This window comes from Agelaius tricolor, unplaced genomic scaffold (genome assembly GCF_023055355.1).
Source record: "Agelaius tricolor isolate 1412-34295 unplaced genomic scaffold, bAgeTri1.0.p SCAF_69, whole genome shotgun sequence".
NCBI classification, from domain to species: Eukaryota; Metazoa; Chordata; class Aves; order Passeriformes; family Icteridae; genus Agelaius; species Agelaius tricolor.
Genome location: NW_027269329.1, coordinates 1,354,652 through 1,371,257, shown reverse-complemented (window position 1 = coordinate 1,371,257; position 16,606 = coordinate 1,354,652). Strand labels below are relative to the sequence as shown.

The window sequence follows — 16,606 nt, the reverse complement described above, 5'->3', positions numbered from 1 at the left end:
CGGTTCGGTGCCGGCCCGGCCGAGCGGGGCTCCCCCTCCCGCCGCGGGGGCCGGGCTGAGGGAGAGGCCTGGAGGCCGCTCCCAATCCCCGGGCTCGCCCGGCCCCCCGCGCCCGGCACGGCGGGGCAGCGCCCGCGGCGAGGGGGGCGGCGGGCGGGCGGCGGCGCGGGGCGGCCCCGGCATGCGGGGCACGGAGGGGACCCTGAGGGGACCCTGAGGGACCGCGGGGGTGATGGGGACAGTGTGGATGTGGGGGCGTGAGGGGACTCGGAGTGACCTCGGGACAGCCAAGGGGACATGGTGACCTCGGCGTGCAGGGCACACACGGTGACCTCGGGGTGTGGGGAACTCGGGACAGTGCGGGTTTGAGGGGACACCGAGTGACCTCGGGCTGCGGGGGACACAGGGACAGTGTGGATGTGGGGAGGTGAGGGGACACAGGGGACAGTGCGGGTGTGAGGGGACAGAGTGACCTCGGGGACAGTGTGGATGTGGGGAGGTGAGGGGACACAGGGGACAGTGAGGATCTGAGGGGACAGAGTGACCTCGGGGTGCGGGGGACACGGGACAGTGAAGGGGACACGGTGACCCCGGGGTGTGAGGGACACAGAGTGACCTCGGGGTGTGAGGGACAGAGGGGACAGTGAGGGGGAACACGGTGACCTCGGGGTGCAGGGGACACGGGACAGTGAGGGGGACACGATGACCTCGGGGTGCGGGGGGTAATGGGGACAGTGAGGATTTGAGGAGACGCTGAGTGACCTCGGAGTGTGGAGGACACGCAGTGACCTCGGAGTGTGGAAGACAGAGGGGACAGTGTGGGCTTGAGGGGACACACGGTGACCTCGGGGTGCGGGGGACACGGGGATGTGGGGGACACCCATGGGGACAGTGAGGATTTGAGGGGCACATGATGTCCTGGGGGTGTGGGAGGTAACGGGGACAGTGAGGGAGGGGGACATGGGGACAGTGAGGGTTTGAGGGGACACGGGGAGGCCTCGGGGTGTGGGGACATGGGGACAGTGTGGGTTTGAGGGGACACAGGGAGGCCTCGGGGTGTGGGGACATGGGGACAGTGAGGGTTTGAGGGGACACGGGGTGACCTCGGGGTGTGGGACATGGGGACAGTGTGGGTTTGAGGGGACATGGGGACAGTGAGGGTTTGAGGGGAGACGGGGTGACCTCAGGGTGTGGGGACATGGGGACAGCGAGGATTTGGGGACAGCGAGGATTTGGGGACACCCATGGGGACACTGAGGGTTTGGGGACATGGGGACACCGAAGGTTTGGGGACACCCAAAACCCCCAAACCCCACAGCCAGAACCCCCAGACCCTCGGGAATTTTTGGGATCCAGGGAACCCCTGAACGCCCCTCCCCAAAATTTCGGCTCCTCCCTCATCCCAAACTGCAAAAAAACCCCCAAAAGCCCCAAAGAAACCAGCGAGCCCTCTCTGTTAAAAGGTTTTTATTTAACGTTTTGAATTCGAGGTAAAATACTTTTATTTTTCAGGTTTTTTTTTTTTCCTTTTTTCCGTTTTTTTTTTTTTCAACTTCCATAACAAAATACGGAGCTATGGGATACCCCTGGAAAAAAATATGTATATTATCCATAAATTTCTCTAGCACTCCATCATATATATATATAATATATATATGCAACCCTTTTTTTAAATCTGATTTTTATAGAAATCGGAATTTTTTAAAGGCACAAATTTCGGATTTTTTGTCTTTTTTTTGTTTTTTTGCCCCTCTACTTTACACCCTATGTACAAAGCCACGCTTCCCATCCCAAATTCCATCAATTTTCCCGATGGATTCCTGCCGGATTCCCACCGGGGAGAGTTCAAATCCCTCGAAATCCCTCGAAAAAGGGGTTTTTCGAACCCAAAGAAAAGCGTAAATATTGGTTTAAAAAGCGCTAAAAAAAAAAAATCAAAGTTTTTCCCCGGAAAATCCAAAGTGTTTCCGGATTTTTGATGATTTCAACTGAGAGAAAATTCCTGGTTTTTTTTTTTCAATCCCACCAGGATGCAGATACGCGAAAAAAAGAACAGAAACCAACGGAAAAAAAACAGCTTAAAATAATAAAAAAACCTCTAAATAATTATGGAATAAATAAAAAAATCCGGGACAACCCCATTAATGCTGTTGGATTTTTCCTCCTTTTCCTCCTTTCGGGGAAATTCCTCCCCAGAAATTCCCCCTTTTTGGGGCTGTCCCATCCAAAGTCTTTTTTCTTTTTTTGTCATTTTTTTTACATTTTTCCTACGGATTTGCTACGAAAAAGAAGCGAAATTAACAAAAAACAAAACGGCTGGAAAAAAACGGGATCATGCTCCGGGGCAAATTCATCCAGGAGAGAATTCCAACCATTCCCAACTTCCCGAGGGTTTGTTTTCTATTAAATGGTTTGGCACGCTGGAATTTTAGGAATTTTTCCTTGAAACTTCCGATTTTTTTTTCTCCATAAAATTTTGATCTGGTTGATTTTTGTTTTTTTCCTTTAAATCCATTTTTTTTTAAACGTTTTCCTTCTGCTCTTCCTCCTTTTTTTTTTTTTTCCTTCCTCTTCCTGCTTTTATTTTTTCTTCCTCCTCCCGGGCTCCGTTGGGAATTCTGGAATTCCCGAGAGGCGCCGGATCCGTCGTCCTGAGTCCGGAATTCCCTGAACTCTCCCAAGTTTTTGATTTTTATTTTCTTTTTTTTTTTCATTTTTTTTTTCCTTTTTTTTTTTTTTTTTGCAGTGCAATGGCTGTGAAAAACAAAAACCAAAAACCCCAACATTCCCACCCTTCCCAAAAAACCCCCAATCCCAAAAATTCCTTTTTAAAGCCACAAAAATTCCAACTTTCTTCCTTCTCTTCCCGCGGGCTCGAATCCGAAGGATCGGAAGGGGGGGGGGGGAAATTCCGGTTTTTCCCCCCCTTTTTGTGTTTGTTTTTCCTGACGGTTCCGGCACTTGGATTTGGGATCGGCGGCGGGAATTCCGGGAAAGGCCTCCTCGTGTAATTCCTGAGTTCGTCCTTGCGCCCTCTCCGGGGTTTTTTTTGTTTTGTTTTGTTTTTTTTGTGGGTTTTTTTTGGGATAATCCAGGGGTTTTTCCACCCCAAGTTCTTTGAGCTCCACATTCCAAGGCTCCCGAACCCGGCCGGGCCGGGGCTTTGGGAGCCGCTCCCGGGGTTCTTCCTCCAGCAGGGAATTTTCCGCCCCCGGCCCGGGATTCCCGACGTTTGTGCTCCGAGAGCGAATCCCTGGGAATTCCGGGGGGCTCCTCCTGCTGGGAGCACGATGATCCAGAGCCTCGGGAGAACGGCGGGAGTCGGGATCGCCCCCCAAAATCCGGGAAGGATCCACGGAATCCGAGCGCTCCCAGAAACGAAATTCCCAGAAAAAGTCCAAACGTGGTTTGTTGTTTTTTTTTGTTTTTTTTTTTGTTTTGTTTTTTCTTTAAGGCATGAGTCAAACGGGGAGAAAGGGGGAGGGTCCAAAAATCTGGGAATGGCGCCGGGAATTCCGGCGTTCCCGGGACTCACCACAATCATTCCAGCGCTCCTTCCAAGCATTCCCAAAAATTCCACCCACACGGATTCCGCAGCGGGGGGGAAAAAAAAAAACACCTCCCGCTCCGGGCACACGAAAACGAGAAAAAAAAAAACCAAACCCCAACATTTTTAATGCGTTAGGATTAAAGGCATCCGGTTAATTTTGTGTTATTCCCGTTCCCATTCCCTGAAAAAGTTTGGAGAGTTTTGCTCATGGCTTCTGCGAGAGAGAGAGAGAGAGAGAAAAAAAGGCGGGAAAAGGGGAATTTTCCCCGGAAATCCGCCGGGAACGACGCGGCCTCCATCCCGATTTTCCGAGTTTTCCTGAATCCTCTTCCCCCCGCCCCAACCCCGCTCCGTGGACAGTGCAAAATTCCCGATGCAAAATTCCCAAGCTCCTCCTTTTCCCAAAAAAAAAAAAAAAAAACCAAACCGAAAACCAAAAAAAAAACAACAACAAAAACCCCAAAAAATGAACCAAACCAGCTCCTGGATGGCCGGGGAAACCTCGCATCCGTTAAAAAAAAACCGAAAAATCCCAAAAAATCCCCCCCTGGATGTGGAGATTCCCGGTGTCCCAAAAAGCCCCGAGCCTGGAATTCCTCCGTGCCAGTCCTGGAGCTCGAGCCGGCTTTTCCCGGGAAAAGCGAGCGGGAATTCCGGGAATTCCGGCTGCGTCTTCACCTGCAAGTCAACAACAGAAACAACACAAAGGCCGAAGCTGCCCGCCCCCCTCCCTGCTCCCACCCCCGAAATCCCCAAAAACCCCGGCCCTACCCCGCGCCCCCCTCCCCGCCCTTGTCCCGAACTGCTCTGCAACCTTGCTACATAAATACACGGATTTCTCCTCCGGGTGTTTTCCAAGGTTTTGTTTTGTTTTTGTTGTTGTTTGTTTGTTCCAGCCGGGATTAGGTGTCGGAGGCGGCGGCCACGGCTTTGGGCAGGTGCCAGATCCCGTTGGGCCGGGGCTCCTCGGGCATTTCCTGCCGGGAATCTCCGTTCCAGCGCCGCTTCAGCCGCAGCTTGGGGGGCATCAGGGCGTCCTCCCTCCTCTCCTGCCCCGCGGCATCGCCGGGGCAATCCCGGGCTGCTTTCTCCACATTCTCCTCTCCGGAGCCGCCGGGCTGAGCGGGCACCGGCACCCACGCCGGAGCCGCCGGGCGGGCAAAAACCGCGGCCTTCTCCTCTTCTTCCTCCTCCTCCTCCTCTTCCTCCCGCTTCTCCGGCTTCTCCTCCTCGTCCTCCTCCTCGTCCTTGTCGGGCGGCGGCTCCACCTTGACGCGGGGCGGCTCGGGGTTGCTGTTGGCGGCGCCGCCCTCGGGGCTCTCCAGCCTCTCGCGGTTCTTGCGGCCGGCGGGCGGCGGCTGCAGCTTGATGGGGAACTGCGGCTGCTCCTCCAGCGGCACCGGGCACTGCAGCGGCGGCACCACCAGCGGGTAGCGGGGGAAAGTCCGCGGGCTCAGGTGGTAGTTGAACACGGAGCAGGCCTGCGAGTGCAGGTAGTGCTTCATCTCCTCGGGGTTGAAGGAGAAGCAGCTGCTGCCGGCGGCGGCGAAGGGGCTGAGCCCTGGCGAAGGGCTGTAGGAGAAGAGCGTGGGGGTCAGCGACAGCGCCGGCGAGATGGGCACGTTGAGCACGCCGGGGCGGCCCGGCAGCGGCGACACGGCGAAGGGGCTGTGAGGGTGCTCGGGGAACATGCCGGGCCGGGAGAAGAGCGGCAGCACCACCTCGGGCTTGCGCTTGGGCCCCGCCGTGGCCGCGGCAGCGTGTGGCGGGGCCAGCAGGTCCCGGCGCCAGTCCGGGGCGCTCTCCTCCAGCTCGGCGGGCTCCGCTTTGCGGTCGGGGTCCGCCAGCGCCGGCTCGGCGTGAGGCGGCAGCAGCGAGGCCGCAGCGAAGCGGCCCGGGCCCTCCTCGGTGGGAGAGTGCGGCTCCAGAGGGGGGAAATGGAAACGGGAGGAGGCCGTGGGCACGGGCGGGGCGCTCTGCGGAACCACGCCTGCAAAATGGGGAGAAATAAAAGAGTTAGGGGCTTTGGGGGGCGCGAGGTGGAGGGGAGGTGCCGGGGCGTGAGGTGGTTGGAGTCTGTGGGGAGAGGTTGGAAATGTGGGGGAGTATTGGAAATGTCCACCCGAATGGCTGCTCTGAGGAGGGGTGGCGTCTAGCCGTGGAAATGTCTGAAATATCCACGGAAATGTCTGAAATATCCACGGAAATGTCTGAAATATCCATGGTAATATCTCATCTGAGAGGGGATCTCAGCAGTCCATGGAAATGTCTGAAATATCCAGGGAAATGTCTCAAATATCCAGGGAAATCTCTTCTCTGAGGGGGGATCGCATCAATCCATGGAAATGTCTGAAATATCCATGGAGAAAACTCAAATATCCATGGAAATATCTCATCTGAGCAGGGATCTCATCAATGCATGGAAATGTCTGAAATATCCACAGAAATGTCTCGAAATATCAACGGAAATGTCTGAAATATCCATGGGAAAAACTCAATCATTGAAATCTCTTCTCTGAGGGGGGATCTCATCAATCCATGGAAATGTCTGAAATATCCACCATGGAAATATCTCAAATACCTACGGAAAAAGCTCAAATATCTATGGAAATGTCGCATCTGAGAGGGGATCTCAGCAATCCATGGAAATATCTTCAATGTCCATGGAAACCTCTTCTCTGAGGGGGAATTTCATCAATCCATGCAAACGTTTCAAATACCCATGGAAATATGTCCAATATCAATGGAAATACTTCCAATATCCATAGAAATATCTCAGATATCCATAAAAACCTCTCCTCTGAGGAGTGATCTCATCAATCCATGAAGTATCTCAAAGATCCACAAAAATACCTCAAATTCCCACCCAAACCTTCAAACTCCCACCCAAATCTCTCCTATTTCCACCTCCTTTTCCCACCAAAAATCTCCATGAGGGAGGGGACAATCCTGGAGAAAACCCCCAAATTCCAGGTTTGCTATCCCAATCCCCGCCCCGCTGGGAATGAAAAGGGCTGGGATTAACTGAGAGCATTCCAAATTCTCCCAAATTCTTTTTTTTCCAAGCGCCCTAGGGACAGGAGGGAGCAGGGAGAGGGAGCTGGGAACTGCCCGGACTCGTTTGCTCCCAGTTAATTACGGAATTACAGCTCCAGACATATCTTCCCACCCCCGTTCCTTGGCTTGGAAAAGACATTCCCTCCTCCCAAAAGAAAAAAAAAAAAAAAAAGAAAAGAAAACAAACCCCAGCAGGGCCCACACAGGTGAAGGAGACACCAACACCTGGAGGAATTTCTCCCTTTGTTTTTTTGGGTTTTTTTTGGCCTTCCCGGAGCCTTGGAAAAACAAAACCTCGGAGATTCCCTCAGGGAGGGGAGGCAGCCCCGGAGACGGCGCCGGACGAAAAATCCCTTTTTTCCCCACACAGAACTTGCTTTTATCCCTGTTTTCCCTGCTTTTTCCACGCTGGATTGGTGTTCCAGGAAGCTGGATCAGGATCCTCCAAATCGGGACTTTTTTGTGGAGAAAAGTTTGGAATTTTTGGGAACAATGACTTGCAGACAGTTTTTTTAATCTTTATGGATTCAATAATCACCAATTTCCCTCCTTTTCCTGCTCTTTTTCCTGCTGGATTGGTGCTCCAGGCTTTCCCCTGGAGCAGCTTGTGCTAGGCCCAGCTCCGCTAAATTGAGATTTTTTTTGTGGAGAAAAGTTCAGAATTTCTGGGAATAACAACTTCCAGAGGGGTTTTCTGTCTTTATGGATTAAATAATCACCAGTTTCCCCACTCTTCCTGCTCTTTTTTTCTGATTTTTTTCCTGTTTTTTTCCCTGCTGGATCGGCCTTCCAGGCCTTGCCCTGCAGCAGCCTGTGCTAGGCCCGGTTGCTCTAAATTGAGATTTTGTGAGGAGAAAAGTTTGGAATTTCTGGGAATATTAACTTTCAGGGGGGTTTTCTATCTTTATGGATTAAATAATCACCAATTTCCCCACTTTTTCTGCTTTTTTCCTGTTTTTTTCCCTGCTGGATCAGCCTTCCAGGCCTTGCCCTGCACTGCAGTGTGCCAGGCCGGGCTCCTCTAAATTGAGATTTTGTGAGGAGAAAAGTTTGGAGTTTCTGGGAATATTGACTTCCAGAGGGATTTCCTGGTTTTGTGGATTCATTTTCCCAGCGTGCCTGATCGGGACAACCCCCCAGCTATAGGAATTTGGCTCTTAGGGGTTCAATTCCATCAAAAATCCCCCTGGAAAGACTTTTCCCAAGAAACAGCTGCTGACTCTGGGATAAACCTGGCAAAACTGCTTTAGGGCAAAAAAGGGACATTTATGCTCTGTTCCCAAACTCTTCCTCATTATCCTCTCTGCTCCAGGGAAAAATTTTTGATTTTTAGTCAAAATCCACGGAATTCCTGGTTTCCTTCAGGACCGCTGCCATCCCTATGGAATTCCTCCCCACTCCGGGGCAGGATTGGGTTGAAAAAGAGCAATTTTTGGTTGAAAAGGAGCAGGAATAGGGGGGGAGAAGGCAGAAAAAGCCATGGATTTGTCTAAGGCCCCATAAACTCACCTGAGCCACTCCGGGATTGCATCCCAAGGTTGATCCTCTTATCCCACAAATCCCAACAATCCCCGGGGAAAGATAAACCCTGAGCCCACATCCCCCACAGCAGCCGGGATTTGCTCCCAGGTTTTGGGTTTTTTATCCAGGCTGGCTGTGGAAAAAAACAAATTCCACATTCCTGGGGGTTTTTCCCCCTCGTTCCCACTTGGAATTCCCCAATTCCCAAATTCCCGGGGCTCACCATTGGGCCGGATGTTGATGAAGGGATAATTGGGCATCACCAGCTTGTTAAAGTTGAATTTGTAGGTGAATCTTTTGCCCTTGGTCTTGTGCAGGATCCTCTTGTTGTAGTAATATCTGGGAATAAATAAAAAAAAATGGAAAAACACTGATTGAAGCACTCAAAAATCCAGAATTCCTTCCTAATTCCTGAGGGATTCCTTCATAATTTCCTGTTTTTTTAAACCAAAATACGGAATTTTGGAATGGTTGGGGCTGGAATGGAGCTTAAAGATCCTTATAAATCCAGAATTCCTGAGGGATTCCTTCCTAATTTCCTGTTTAAACCAGAATATGGAATTCTGGGATGGTTTGGGTTGGAAAGAGCTCAAACACCCTTAAAAACCCAGGGCCGGGGGCAGCTCCCACCTTCCCAGGTTGCTCCAACTGGAACTGGGCACTCCCAGGGATGGGAAATCCACGGAATTACCCAGACCAGGGGAGGGTTTATTCCTGAAATCCAATTGAATGGAATCCAGGAACGTTTTTGGGGTGAAAAAAGGACCTTAAACCCCACACCAGTCCCACCACCCCAAACCCTGAGGGACGAGAAAACACCAGCATGACATCCTGCTGGAAAAACCCCAAAATTCCATGAAAACAAAAAGAGAAAAAACCCCAAATTCCGCTGTTCTGAGAGCCCAGCTGAGCTTGTCACAGTTCATGCGGGGCTTGCACTTGTGGCACCCCCAGAGCTGGGCCAAGCCCAGAGATGAGCGACGAGCCCAAAAACCCCCGGAATTCCAAATTCTGAGGGAGAAATCCCCAAATTTCACCCGAGTGCCCAGCTGAGCTTGTCACAGTTCATGTGGGGTTTGCATTTCTGGTGCCCCCAGCGCTGCGCCACCGAAACCGAAACCCAATCCCAGCACCACGACATCCCACTCAAAAACCTCAAAGTTCCATGGGGTTAAAGCCATGAAAATCCCCAAATTCTGCTGTTCTGAGAGCCTGGCTGGGCTTGGCGTGGTTCATGTGGGGCTTGCACTTGTGGCGCCCACCCCACCACCCCAAACCTGGAGAGATGAACCCAAAAACGCCCAAAATTCTGAATTTTATTGGGAAATTCCACCAGCCTAAGAGTCCGGCTGGGCTTGTCATAATTCATGTGGGGCTTGCACTTGCGGCGCCCCCAGAGCTGGGCCAACCCCACCACCCCAAACCCTCACATCCCACTTAAAAATCCCAAAATTTCATGGGGAAAAAAAAGGGAAAACACCCAAATTTCACCGACCTGAGGGCCCGGCTGAGCTTGTTGTAGTTCATCTGGGGCGCTCCCAGAGCCGCGCCAGCAAAACCCAGAGCTGGGCCAACCCCACCACCCCAAACCTGGAGAGATGAGCCCAGAAATGCCCAAAATTCCAAATTTTGCTGGGAAATTCCACCAGCCTGAGAGCCTGGCTGAGCTTGGGGTGGTTCATGTGGGGCTTGCACTCGTGGTGCCCCCAGAGCCGCGCCAACCCCACCACCCCAAACCCCAGATTCTCTCTGGGGAGAATCTGATCTGGTTGGAGCTGGGCCAACCCCACCACCCTAAACCCAGCCAACACCACCATCACATCCCACTTAAAAATCCCAAGATTTCATGGGGAAAAAAAGGAAAAACACCCAAATTTCACCGACCTGAGGGCCCGGCTGAGCTTGTCGTAGTTCATCTGGGGCTTGCACTTGCGGCGCCCCCAGAGCCGCGCCACCTCGTCGGGGTCCTTGATGACGAACTCGCCGTACTCGCCCTGCTGCCAGGCGATGACGTGCCGGAACTCCTCCTTCTGCAGCAGCTCCAGGATGAAGTGCCACAGCTGGATCTGCCGGGAACCCGGGCTGGACTCCGTCTTGTACGCCCACTCGGGGAAGTGGTAGCCTTTGGGGGGGGAAAATGGGGAAAAACGGGGAAAAAATGGGAAAAAAATGGGAAATGTTAATTAGGGAACGACGGGAGATCAGTGGGGTTTGGACAGGAGGTGGGATTCTGTTCAGGGTTTAGGGCAGGAGGTGGGATTCTGTTCCATGGTTAGGGCAGGAGGTGGGATTCTGTTCAGGGTTTAGGGCAGGAGGTGGGATTCTGTTCCATGGTTAGGGCAGGAGGTGGGATTCTGTTCAGGGTTTAGGGCAGGAGGTGGGATTCTGTTCAGGGTTTGGGCAGGAGGTGGGATTCTGTTCCATGTTCTGGGCAGGAGGTGGGATTCTGTTCCATGGTTAGGGCAGGAGGTGGGATTCTGTTCAGGGTTAGGGCAGGAGATGGGATTCTGTTCAGGGTTAGGGCAGGAGGTGGGATTCTGTTCAGGGTTTAGGGCAGCAGGTGGGATTCTGTTCCATGGTTTGGGCAGGAGGTGGGATTCTGTTCCATGGTTTGGGCAGGAGGTGAGATTCTGTTCCATGGTTTGGACAGGAGGTGGGATTCTGTTCCATGGTTAGGGCAGGAGGTGGGATTCTGTTCAGGGTTTGGGCAGGAGGTGGGATTCTGTTCCATGTTCTGGGCAGGAGGTGGGATTCTGTTCCATGGTCTGGACAGGAGGTGGGATTCTGTTCAATGGTTTGGGCAGGAGGTGGGATTCTGTTCAGGGTTTAGGGCAGGAGGTGGGATTCTGTTCAGGGTTAGGGCAGGAGGTGGGATTCTGTTCAGGGTTAGGGCAGGAGGTGGGATTCTGTTCCATGTTTAGGGCAGGAGGTGGGATTCTGTTCCATGGTTAGGACAGGAGGTGGGATTCTGTTCCATGGTTTGGGCAGGAGGTGGGATTCTGTTCAGGGTTTAGGGCAGGAGGTGGGATTCTGTTCCATGTTTAGGGCAGCAGGTGGGATTCTGTTCCATGGTTTGGGCAGGAGGTGGGATTCTGTTCAGGGTTTAGGGCAGGAGGTGGGATTCTGTTCAGGGTTTAGGGCAGGAGGTGGGATTCTGTTCCATGGTTAGGGCAGGAGGTGGGATTCTGTTCCATGGTCTGGACAGGAGGTGGGATTCTGTTCAGGGTTAGGGCAGCAGGTGGGATTCTGTTCCATGGTTAGGGCAGGAGGTGGGATTCTGTTCCATGTTTAGGGCAGGAGGTGGGATTCTGTTCAGGGTTTAGGGCAGGAGGTGGGATTCTGTTCAGGGTTTAGGGCAGGAGGTGGGATTCTGTTCCATGGTTTGGGCAGGAGGTGGGATTCTGTTCAATGGTTTGGGCAGGAGGTGGGATTCTGTTCAGGGTTTGGGCAGGAGGTGGGATTCTGTTCCATGGTCTGGGCAGGAGGTGGGATTCTGTTCAGGGTTTAGGGCAGGAGGTGGGATTCTGTTCAGGGTTTAGGGCAGGAGGTGGGATTCTGTTCAGGGTTTAGGGCAGGAGGTGGGATTCTGTTCAGGGTTTTGTGTGGGATCCAGGCCTCGCATCCTTCTGACTCCTTCCAGCCCCGTTTCCTTGCAAAATCCACCCAAAACACCCCAAAACACCCCAAAAAGCCCCGCTCCGAGGCAGCCCCGGGTGGGATTTGGGGGCTCCCCCTCCTGCAGCAGCTCCAGGATGAAGGTGCCACAGCTGGATCTGTGCCACAGCTGGATCTGTGCCACAGCTGGATCTGAGGGGAACCAGGGCTGGACTCTGTCTGTAGAGTGGACTCTACGCCCACTCGGGGAAGTGGGAACGTTTGGAGGGGGGAAAATGGGGAAAAAATGGGAATAAACAGGAAAAAAACTGGGAAATGTTAATTAGGGAGTGATGGGAGATCAGTGGGGTTTGGGCAGGAGCTGGGATTCTGTTCAGTGTTTTGTGTGGGAGCAGGGAGATCCAGGTCTCCCATCCTTCTGACTCATCTCAGCCCCATTTCCTTGGAAAATCCACCCAAAACCATCAAAAACCCACTAAAAACCACCAAAAATGGATAAAATTTGGTTGGAATTCCATTAATCACTGGTGCCTGGAATTCCCTTCAATATTCCATGTGGGAGCAGGGAGATCCAGGTTTCTGACTCATTTCAGCCCCGTTTCCTTGGAAAATCCACCCAAAACCCACAAAAACCCCACTAAAAACCTGTGAAAAACCACCAAAAACCCTGGAAACCTGGGGTGGAATTCAGTGTTCTGTGTGGGAGCAGGGAATCCCAGATTCCCACCCAGCTGCTCATTCCTGACTCCTCTCAGCTCCTTTGCTTTGGAAAATCCACCCAAACGACACCAAAAAAAAAAAAACACTCAGAACCCCCCAAATTGTGAAATAAATTTTGGAATTCCGCTCAATATTCCATTCAAACCCCCAGGGATGGAATTCAGGCAGAAAAAAGTCCTAATTTGGAGTGGGGTTTGTTCTTTTTTTGGAAAAATCTGAGTTGGGGTGGTGACTTTTTCTGGGGAAAAATCTGATTTGGGGTCAGGGGTTCTTTGAGGAAAAATCTGATTTGGGGTGGGGTTTATTTTGGAAAAAACCTGACTTTGGGTGGTGACTTTTTTGGGGGAAAAAATCTGATTTGGCATGAGGTTTATTTTGAGAAAAATCTGATTTGGGGTGGTGATTTTTTTTTTTTTTTAATCTGATTTGGGGTGGGGTTTATTTTGGGGAAAATCTGTTTTTGATTTTTTTTTTTTTTTTTTTTGGGAAAAATCCCCTTTTTTCCCAGTGCCGCCCACATTCCTGCCAGGACACAAATCCCAGGAGGGAATAATCCCAAATCCACCCCAAACCCATCCCCGGGGAGGGAGGAATAATTTGAATTTTCACGGCAGCACCTCCACCCTCGTTTCTTTCCCAGCAGGGAATGGTGGGAGAGGCGGGATCAGCATTCCCAGGAAATATTTTTATCCTGGAAAAGCAGCAAAAATGGCATTTTTATCCCGGGAAAGCAGCAGGAAATGGGATTTTTATCCCGGGAAAGCAGCAGGAATGGGATTTATGGGATTTTTATCCCAGAAAAGCAGCAGGAAATGGGATTTTTATCCTGGAAAAGCAGCAGGAAATGGGATTTTTATCCTGGGAAAGCAGCAAAAAAAAAAGGGATTTTATCCTGGGAAAGCAGCAAAAAATGGGATTTTATCCTGGGAAAGAAGCAGATAATGGGATTTTTATCCCAGAAAAGCAAGAGAAAATGGGATTTATGGGATTTTTATCCCAGAGAAGCAGCAGGAATTGGGGTTTATGGGATTTTTATCCCAGAGAAGCAGCAGGAATTGGGGTTTATGGGATTTTTATCCCAGAGAAGCAGCAGAAAATGGGATTTATAGGATTTTTATCCCGGGAAAGCAGCAGGAATTGGGGTTTATGGGATTTTTATCCCAGGAAAGCAGCAGGAATTGGGGATTATGGGATTTTTATCCCAGAGAAGCAGCAGGAATTGGGGTTTATGGGGTTTTTATCCCGGAGAAGCAGCAGGAATTGGGGTTTATGGGATTTTTATCCCAGAGAAGCAGCAGGAATGGGGCTGGGAGCTCCTTACCCCCTCCTCCCTCGGGCTTGTCCACGATGCTGCAGCCGGCCTTCATCCTCTTCCTCCTGCAGAGAGAGGGGTCAGCAGGCCCTGCCCGGGAAACGGGGAAATAATGGGGAGAAAATGGGGAGAAAATGGGGAGAAAATGGGGAGAAAATGGGGAGAAAATGGGGAGAAAATGGGAAATAATGGGGAGATAATGGGGAGAAAATGGGGAGAAAATGGGAAATAATGGGGAGAAAATGGGGGAGAAAATGGGGGAGAAAATGGGGGAGAAAATGGGGAGAAAATGGGGAAAATAATGGGGAGAAAATGGGGGAAATAATGGGGAGAAAATGGGGGAAATAATGGGGAGAAAATGGGGGAAATAATGGGAAGAAAATGGGGGAAATAATGGGGAGAAAATGGGGAGAAAATGGGGGAAATAATGGGGAGAAAATGGGGAATAATGGGGAGAAAATGGGGGAAATAATGGGGAGAAAATGGGGGAAATAATGGGGAGAAAATGGGGGAAATAATGGGGAGAAAATGGGGGACAAAAAGGGGGCAGAATGAAGGGGGAGAAAGGGGGGAAATGGGAGGAAGAAATGGGAGAAAAGGAATTAAATAGGGACAAAAAGGGGAAATAAAGGGGGGGAAATAAAGGGGGGGAAATAAAGAGGGGGAAAGGCAAGAGAAGGGGGAAATGAAGAGAAAGGTGAAGAAAGGGGGGGAAAAGAGGAGCAAAAAGGGAAATTTCCCTGGCTGGAGTTGCAGGAAGGAGACAAAACAAACCCTGCTCAGTTCCCAGACGGGCCCGGCTGCCAAAATCCACAGCTGGGAGCTGGCCCAGATGTGCCAGGGCAGGAGGGGAGGGAAAAGCCGGGGAAAATGGGAGAAAATAGAGAAAAAGGGCAGGAGGAAATGGGAAAGAAGGGAAATCATGGGGGGAAAAATAGAGAAAAAGGGGAGGAGGAAATGGGAAAGAAGGGAAATCATGGGGGGAAAAATAGAGAAAAAGGGGAGGAGGAAATGGGAAAAAAAAAGGGGGAAAAATGGGAAAAATAGAGAAAAAAATAGAGAAAAGGGGGAGGGGGAAATAGGGAAAAAAAGGGAAAGAAAAAGGGGAAAAAATAGGGGGAAAAAGAGAGAAAAAGAGGAAGGGAAAACGGGAGAAAAGAGAAAAAAGGGGGGGGAATGGGAAAAAAGGGAAAGAGAAGGGGAAAAAATAGAGAAAGGGGAGGGAGAAACGGGGAAAAAAGGGAAAAAAGAGGAAAAAAAAGGGGGAAAGAAGTGGAGAGAAAGGGCAAAGGGGGAATTTCCCTGCCTGGGCTCGCGGGCCGGGATCTCACAGCGGAGCCCCGGGCAGGCCCCGAGAGCCCCGGGAGTCACCGGAGCCCCCGGGGACCCCCCAGCGCCGCCCCCGGCCCGGCCCCGGTTCCCCAAAGGCCCCAAATGGCCGCCGGGAGGGGCCGAGCGGCGCCGGGGCCGCGGCTCCCCCCGCTCCGCTCCCGCCGCCCCGAGCCTGTCCCGGCCTGCCCGGCCCGCCCCGGCCCCGGGCGGTGCCGCTCCCCGCAGACACCCCCGGAGCCGCGGCCGGGGCCTCCCACGCTCCGCGCCCGGCGCTGCCGCACGGGGGGGGGGGGGTCCCGGTTCGCGTTCCCGTTCCCCCGTTCCCGTTCCCCGGTACCGGAGCGGGGGGGGGTCGCTCGGTGTTCGCTCGCCCCCGCTCCCCGCGCGGTTCTGGGTAACCCCCGCCCCCCTCCCCGGCTCCGCCTTTTCGGCCGCTCCGCGTTCAGCCCCCAGCCCCCGCTCCCCTCCCCCGGTTACCGGGACCCCCCCCCCCCCGCCGTTACCGGGGCCGCGCTCCAGCCCCGCCGCCCCCGGAGAGCGCCGCGGAGCCCCCGTGCCGCCCTCCCCGGCACCTCCGCGGGGCCTCTCCCTCATCCCGGCCCGCTCCCCCCCTCCGGTACCCCCGGTAATTCCGCCCCCCCCCCCCCCGGTACCCCCCCGGTCCCCCCGGGACGCACCTGCGGGGGCGGCGCGGGCCGGGAGGAGCGAGGCGGGTTCCGGGAGAAGGAGGAGGAGGAGGAGGACGGGAAGGGAGGGGGGAAACGGGGAAGGAGGCGGGCGGGGACCGGGGCGGGGGGGGGCGGATCGTTCCCGGTAGTGCGGGGCGGGGGGGGGGCGGGGGAGAGGAGGCGGCTCGGCCCTGGGCGCTCGTCCCGCTGTTGCTGCGGTCGGTGGCGCCGCCGCTTCTTCTTCTTCTTTTCCTTTTTCTTGTCGTTGTTCTCCTCCTTCCTCTCCTTCTCCTCCTCCCGGTGCCTCCCCCGCGCCGCCGCCGCCGCCGCCGCCGGAACCGGAACCGCCGCCCACGCGCGCCCACGCGCGCCCACGCGCTTCCGCTTCCGGTATGGGGGGGCAGAGAGACGCGGGAGCGCGCGCGCGGGAAACGCCCCCTGCCCTCAGAAACACGGGCCGGGAAAAACGGGGCTAAACGGGGCAAAACCCGGGATAAATGGAGATAAACGGGGCAAAAACCGGGAGAAACGGGGGAAAACGGGGATAAACAGAGCCAGAACGGGGCAAAACCCGGGATAAATGGAGCCAGACAGATATAAATGGAGAAAAACCGGGTATGAACGGAGCCAAACAGCCCCAAACCAGCCCAAAAACCAGAGCCAAAGCAGAGCCAAATCCAGGGCCAAAACAGGCCCAAATACCCCCAAAACCAGCCCAAAACACCCCAAAAAGCAGTCCCAGAACCAGCCCCAAAAACCCCAAACCATCCCCAAAATAGAACCGAACCAGAGGCAAAACCAGGCCCCAGATACACCAAAACCCACCCCAAA

At 53.3% G+C, this 16,606-nt stretch overlaps 1 protein-coding gene across 3 annotated transcripts; it reads right to left on the bottom strand.

Annotated features, from left to right (window-relative positions):
- Positions 1-4,398: 4,398 nt before the first annotated feature.
- ETV3 (ETS variant transcription factor 3) lies at positions 4,399-16,126 on the bottom strand. Of its 3 annotated transcripts, none has more exons than XM_071417281.1 (5): positions 15,785-16,126; positions 13,785-13,865; positions 10,013-10,250; positions 8,352-8,467; positions 4,399-5,540 (listed from the first exon to the last, which is right to left on the bottom strand). In XM_071417281.1, the coding sequence occupies exons 2-5, from the start codon at positions 13,828-13,830 to the stop codon at positions 4,453-4,455; spliced, it is 1,488 nt and encodes a 495-aa protein (XP_071273382.1). In that variant the 5' UTR covers positions 13,831-13,865; positions 15,785-16,126; the 3' UTR covers positions 4,399-4,452. The 3 variants fall into 3 exon arrangements, with proteins under 3 accessions (XP_071273382.1, XP_071273383.1, XP_071273384.1); XM_071417282.1 differs by having other exon boundaries at positions 13,785-13,840; XM_071417283.1 differs by lacking the exons at positions 10,013-10,250; positions 13,785-13,865; positions 15,785-16,126 and adding an exon at positions 9,624-9,852.
- Positions 16,127-16,606: the final 480 nt, after the last annotated feature.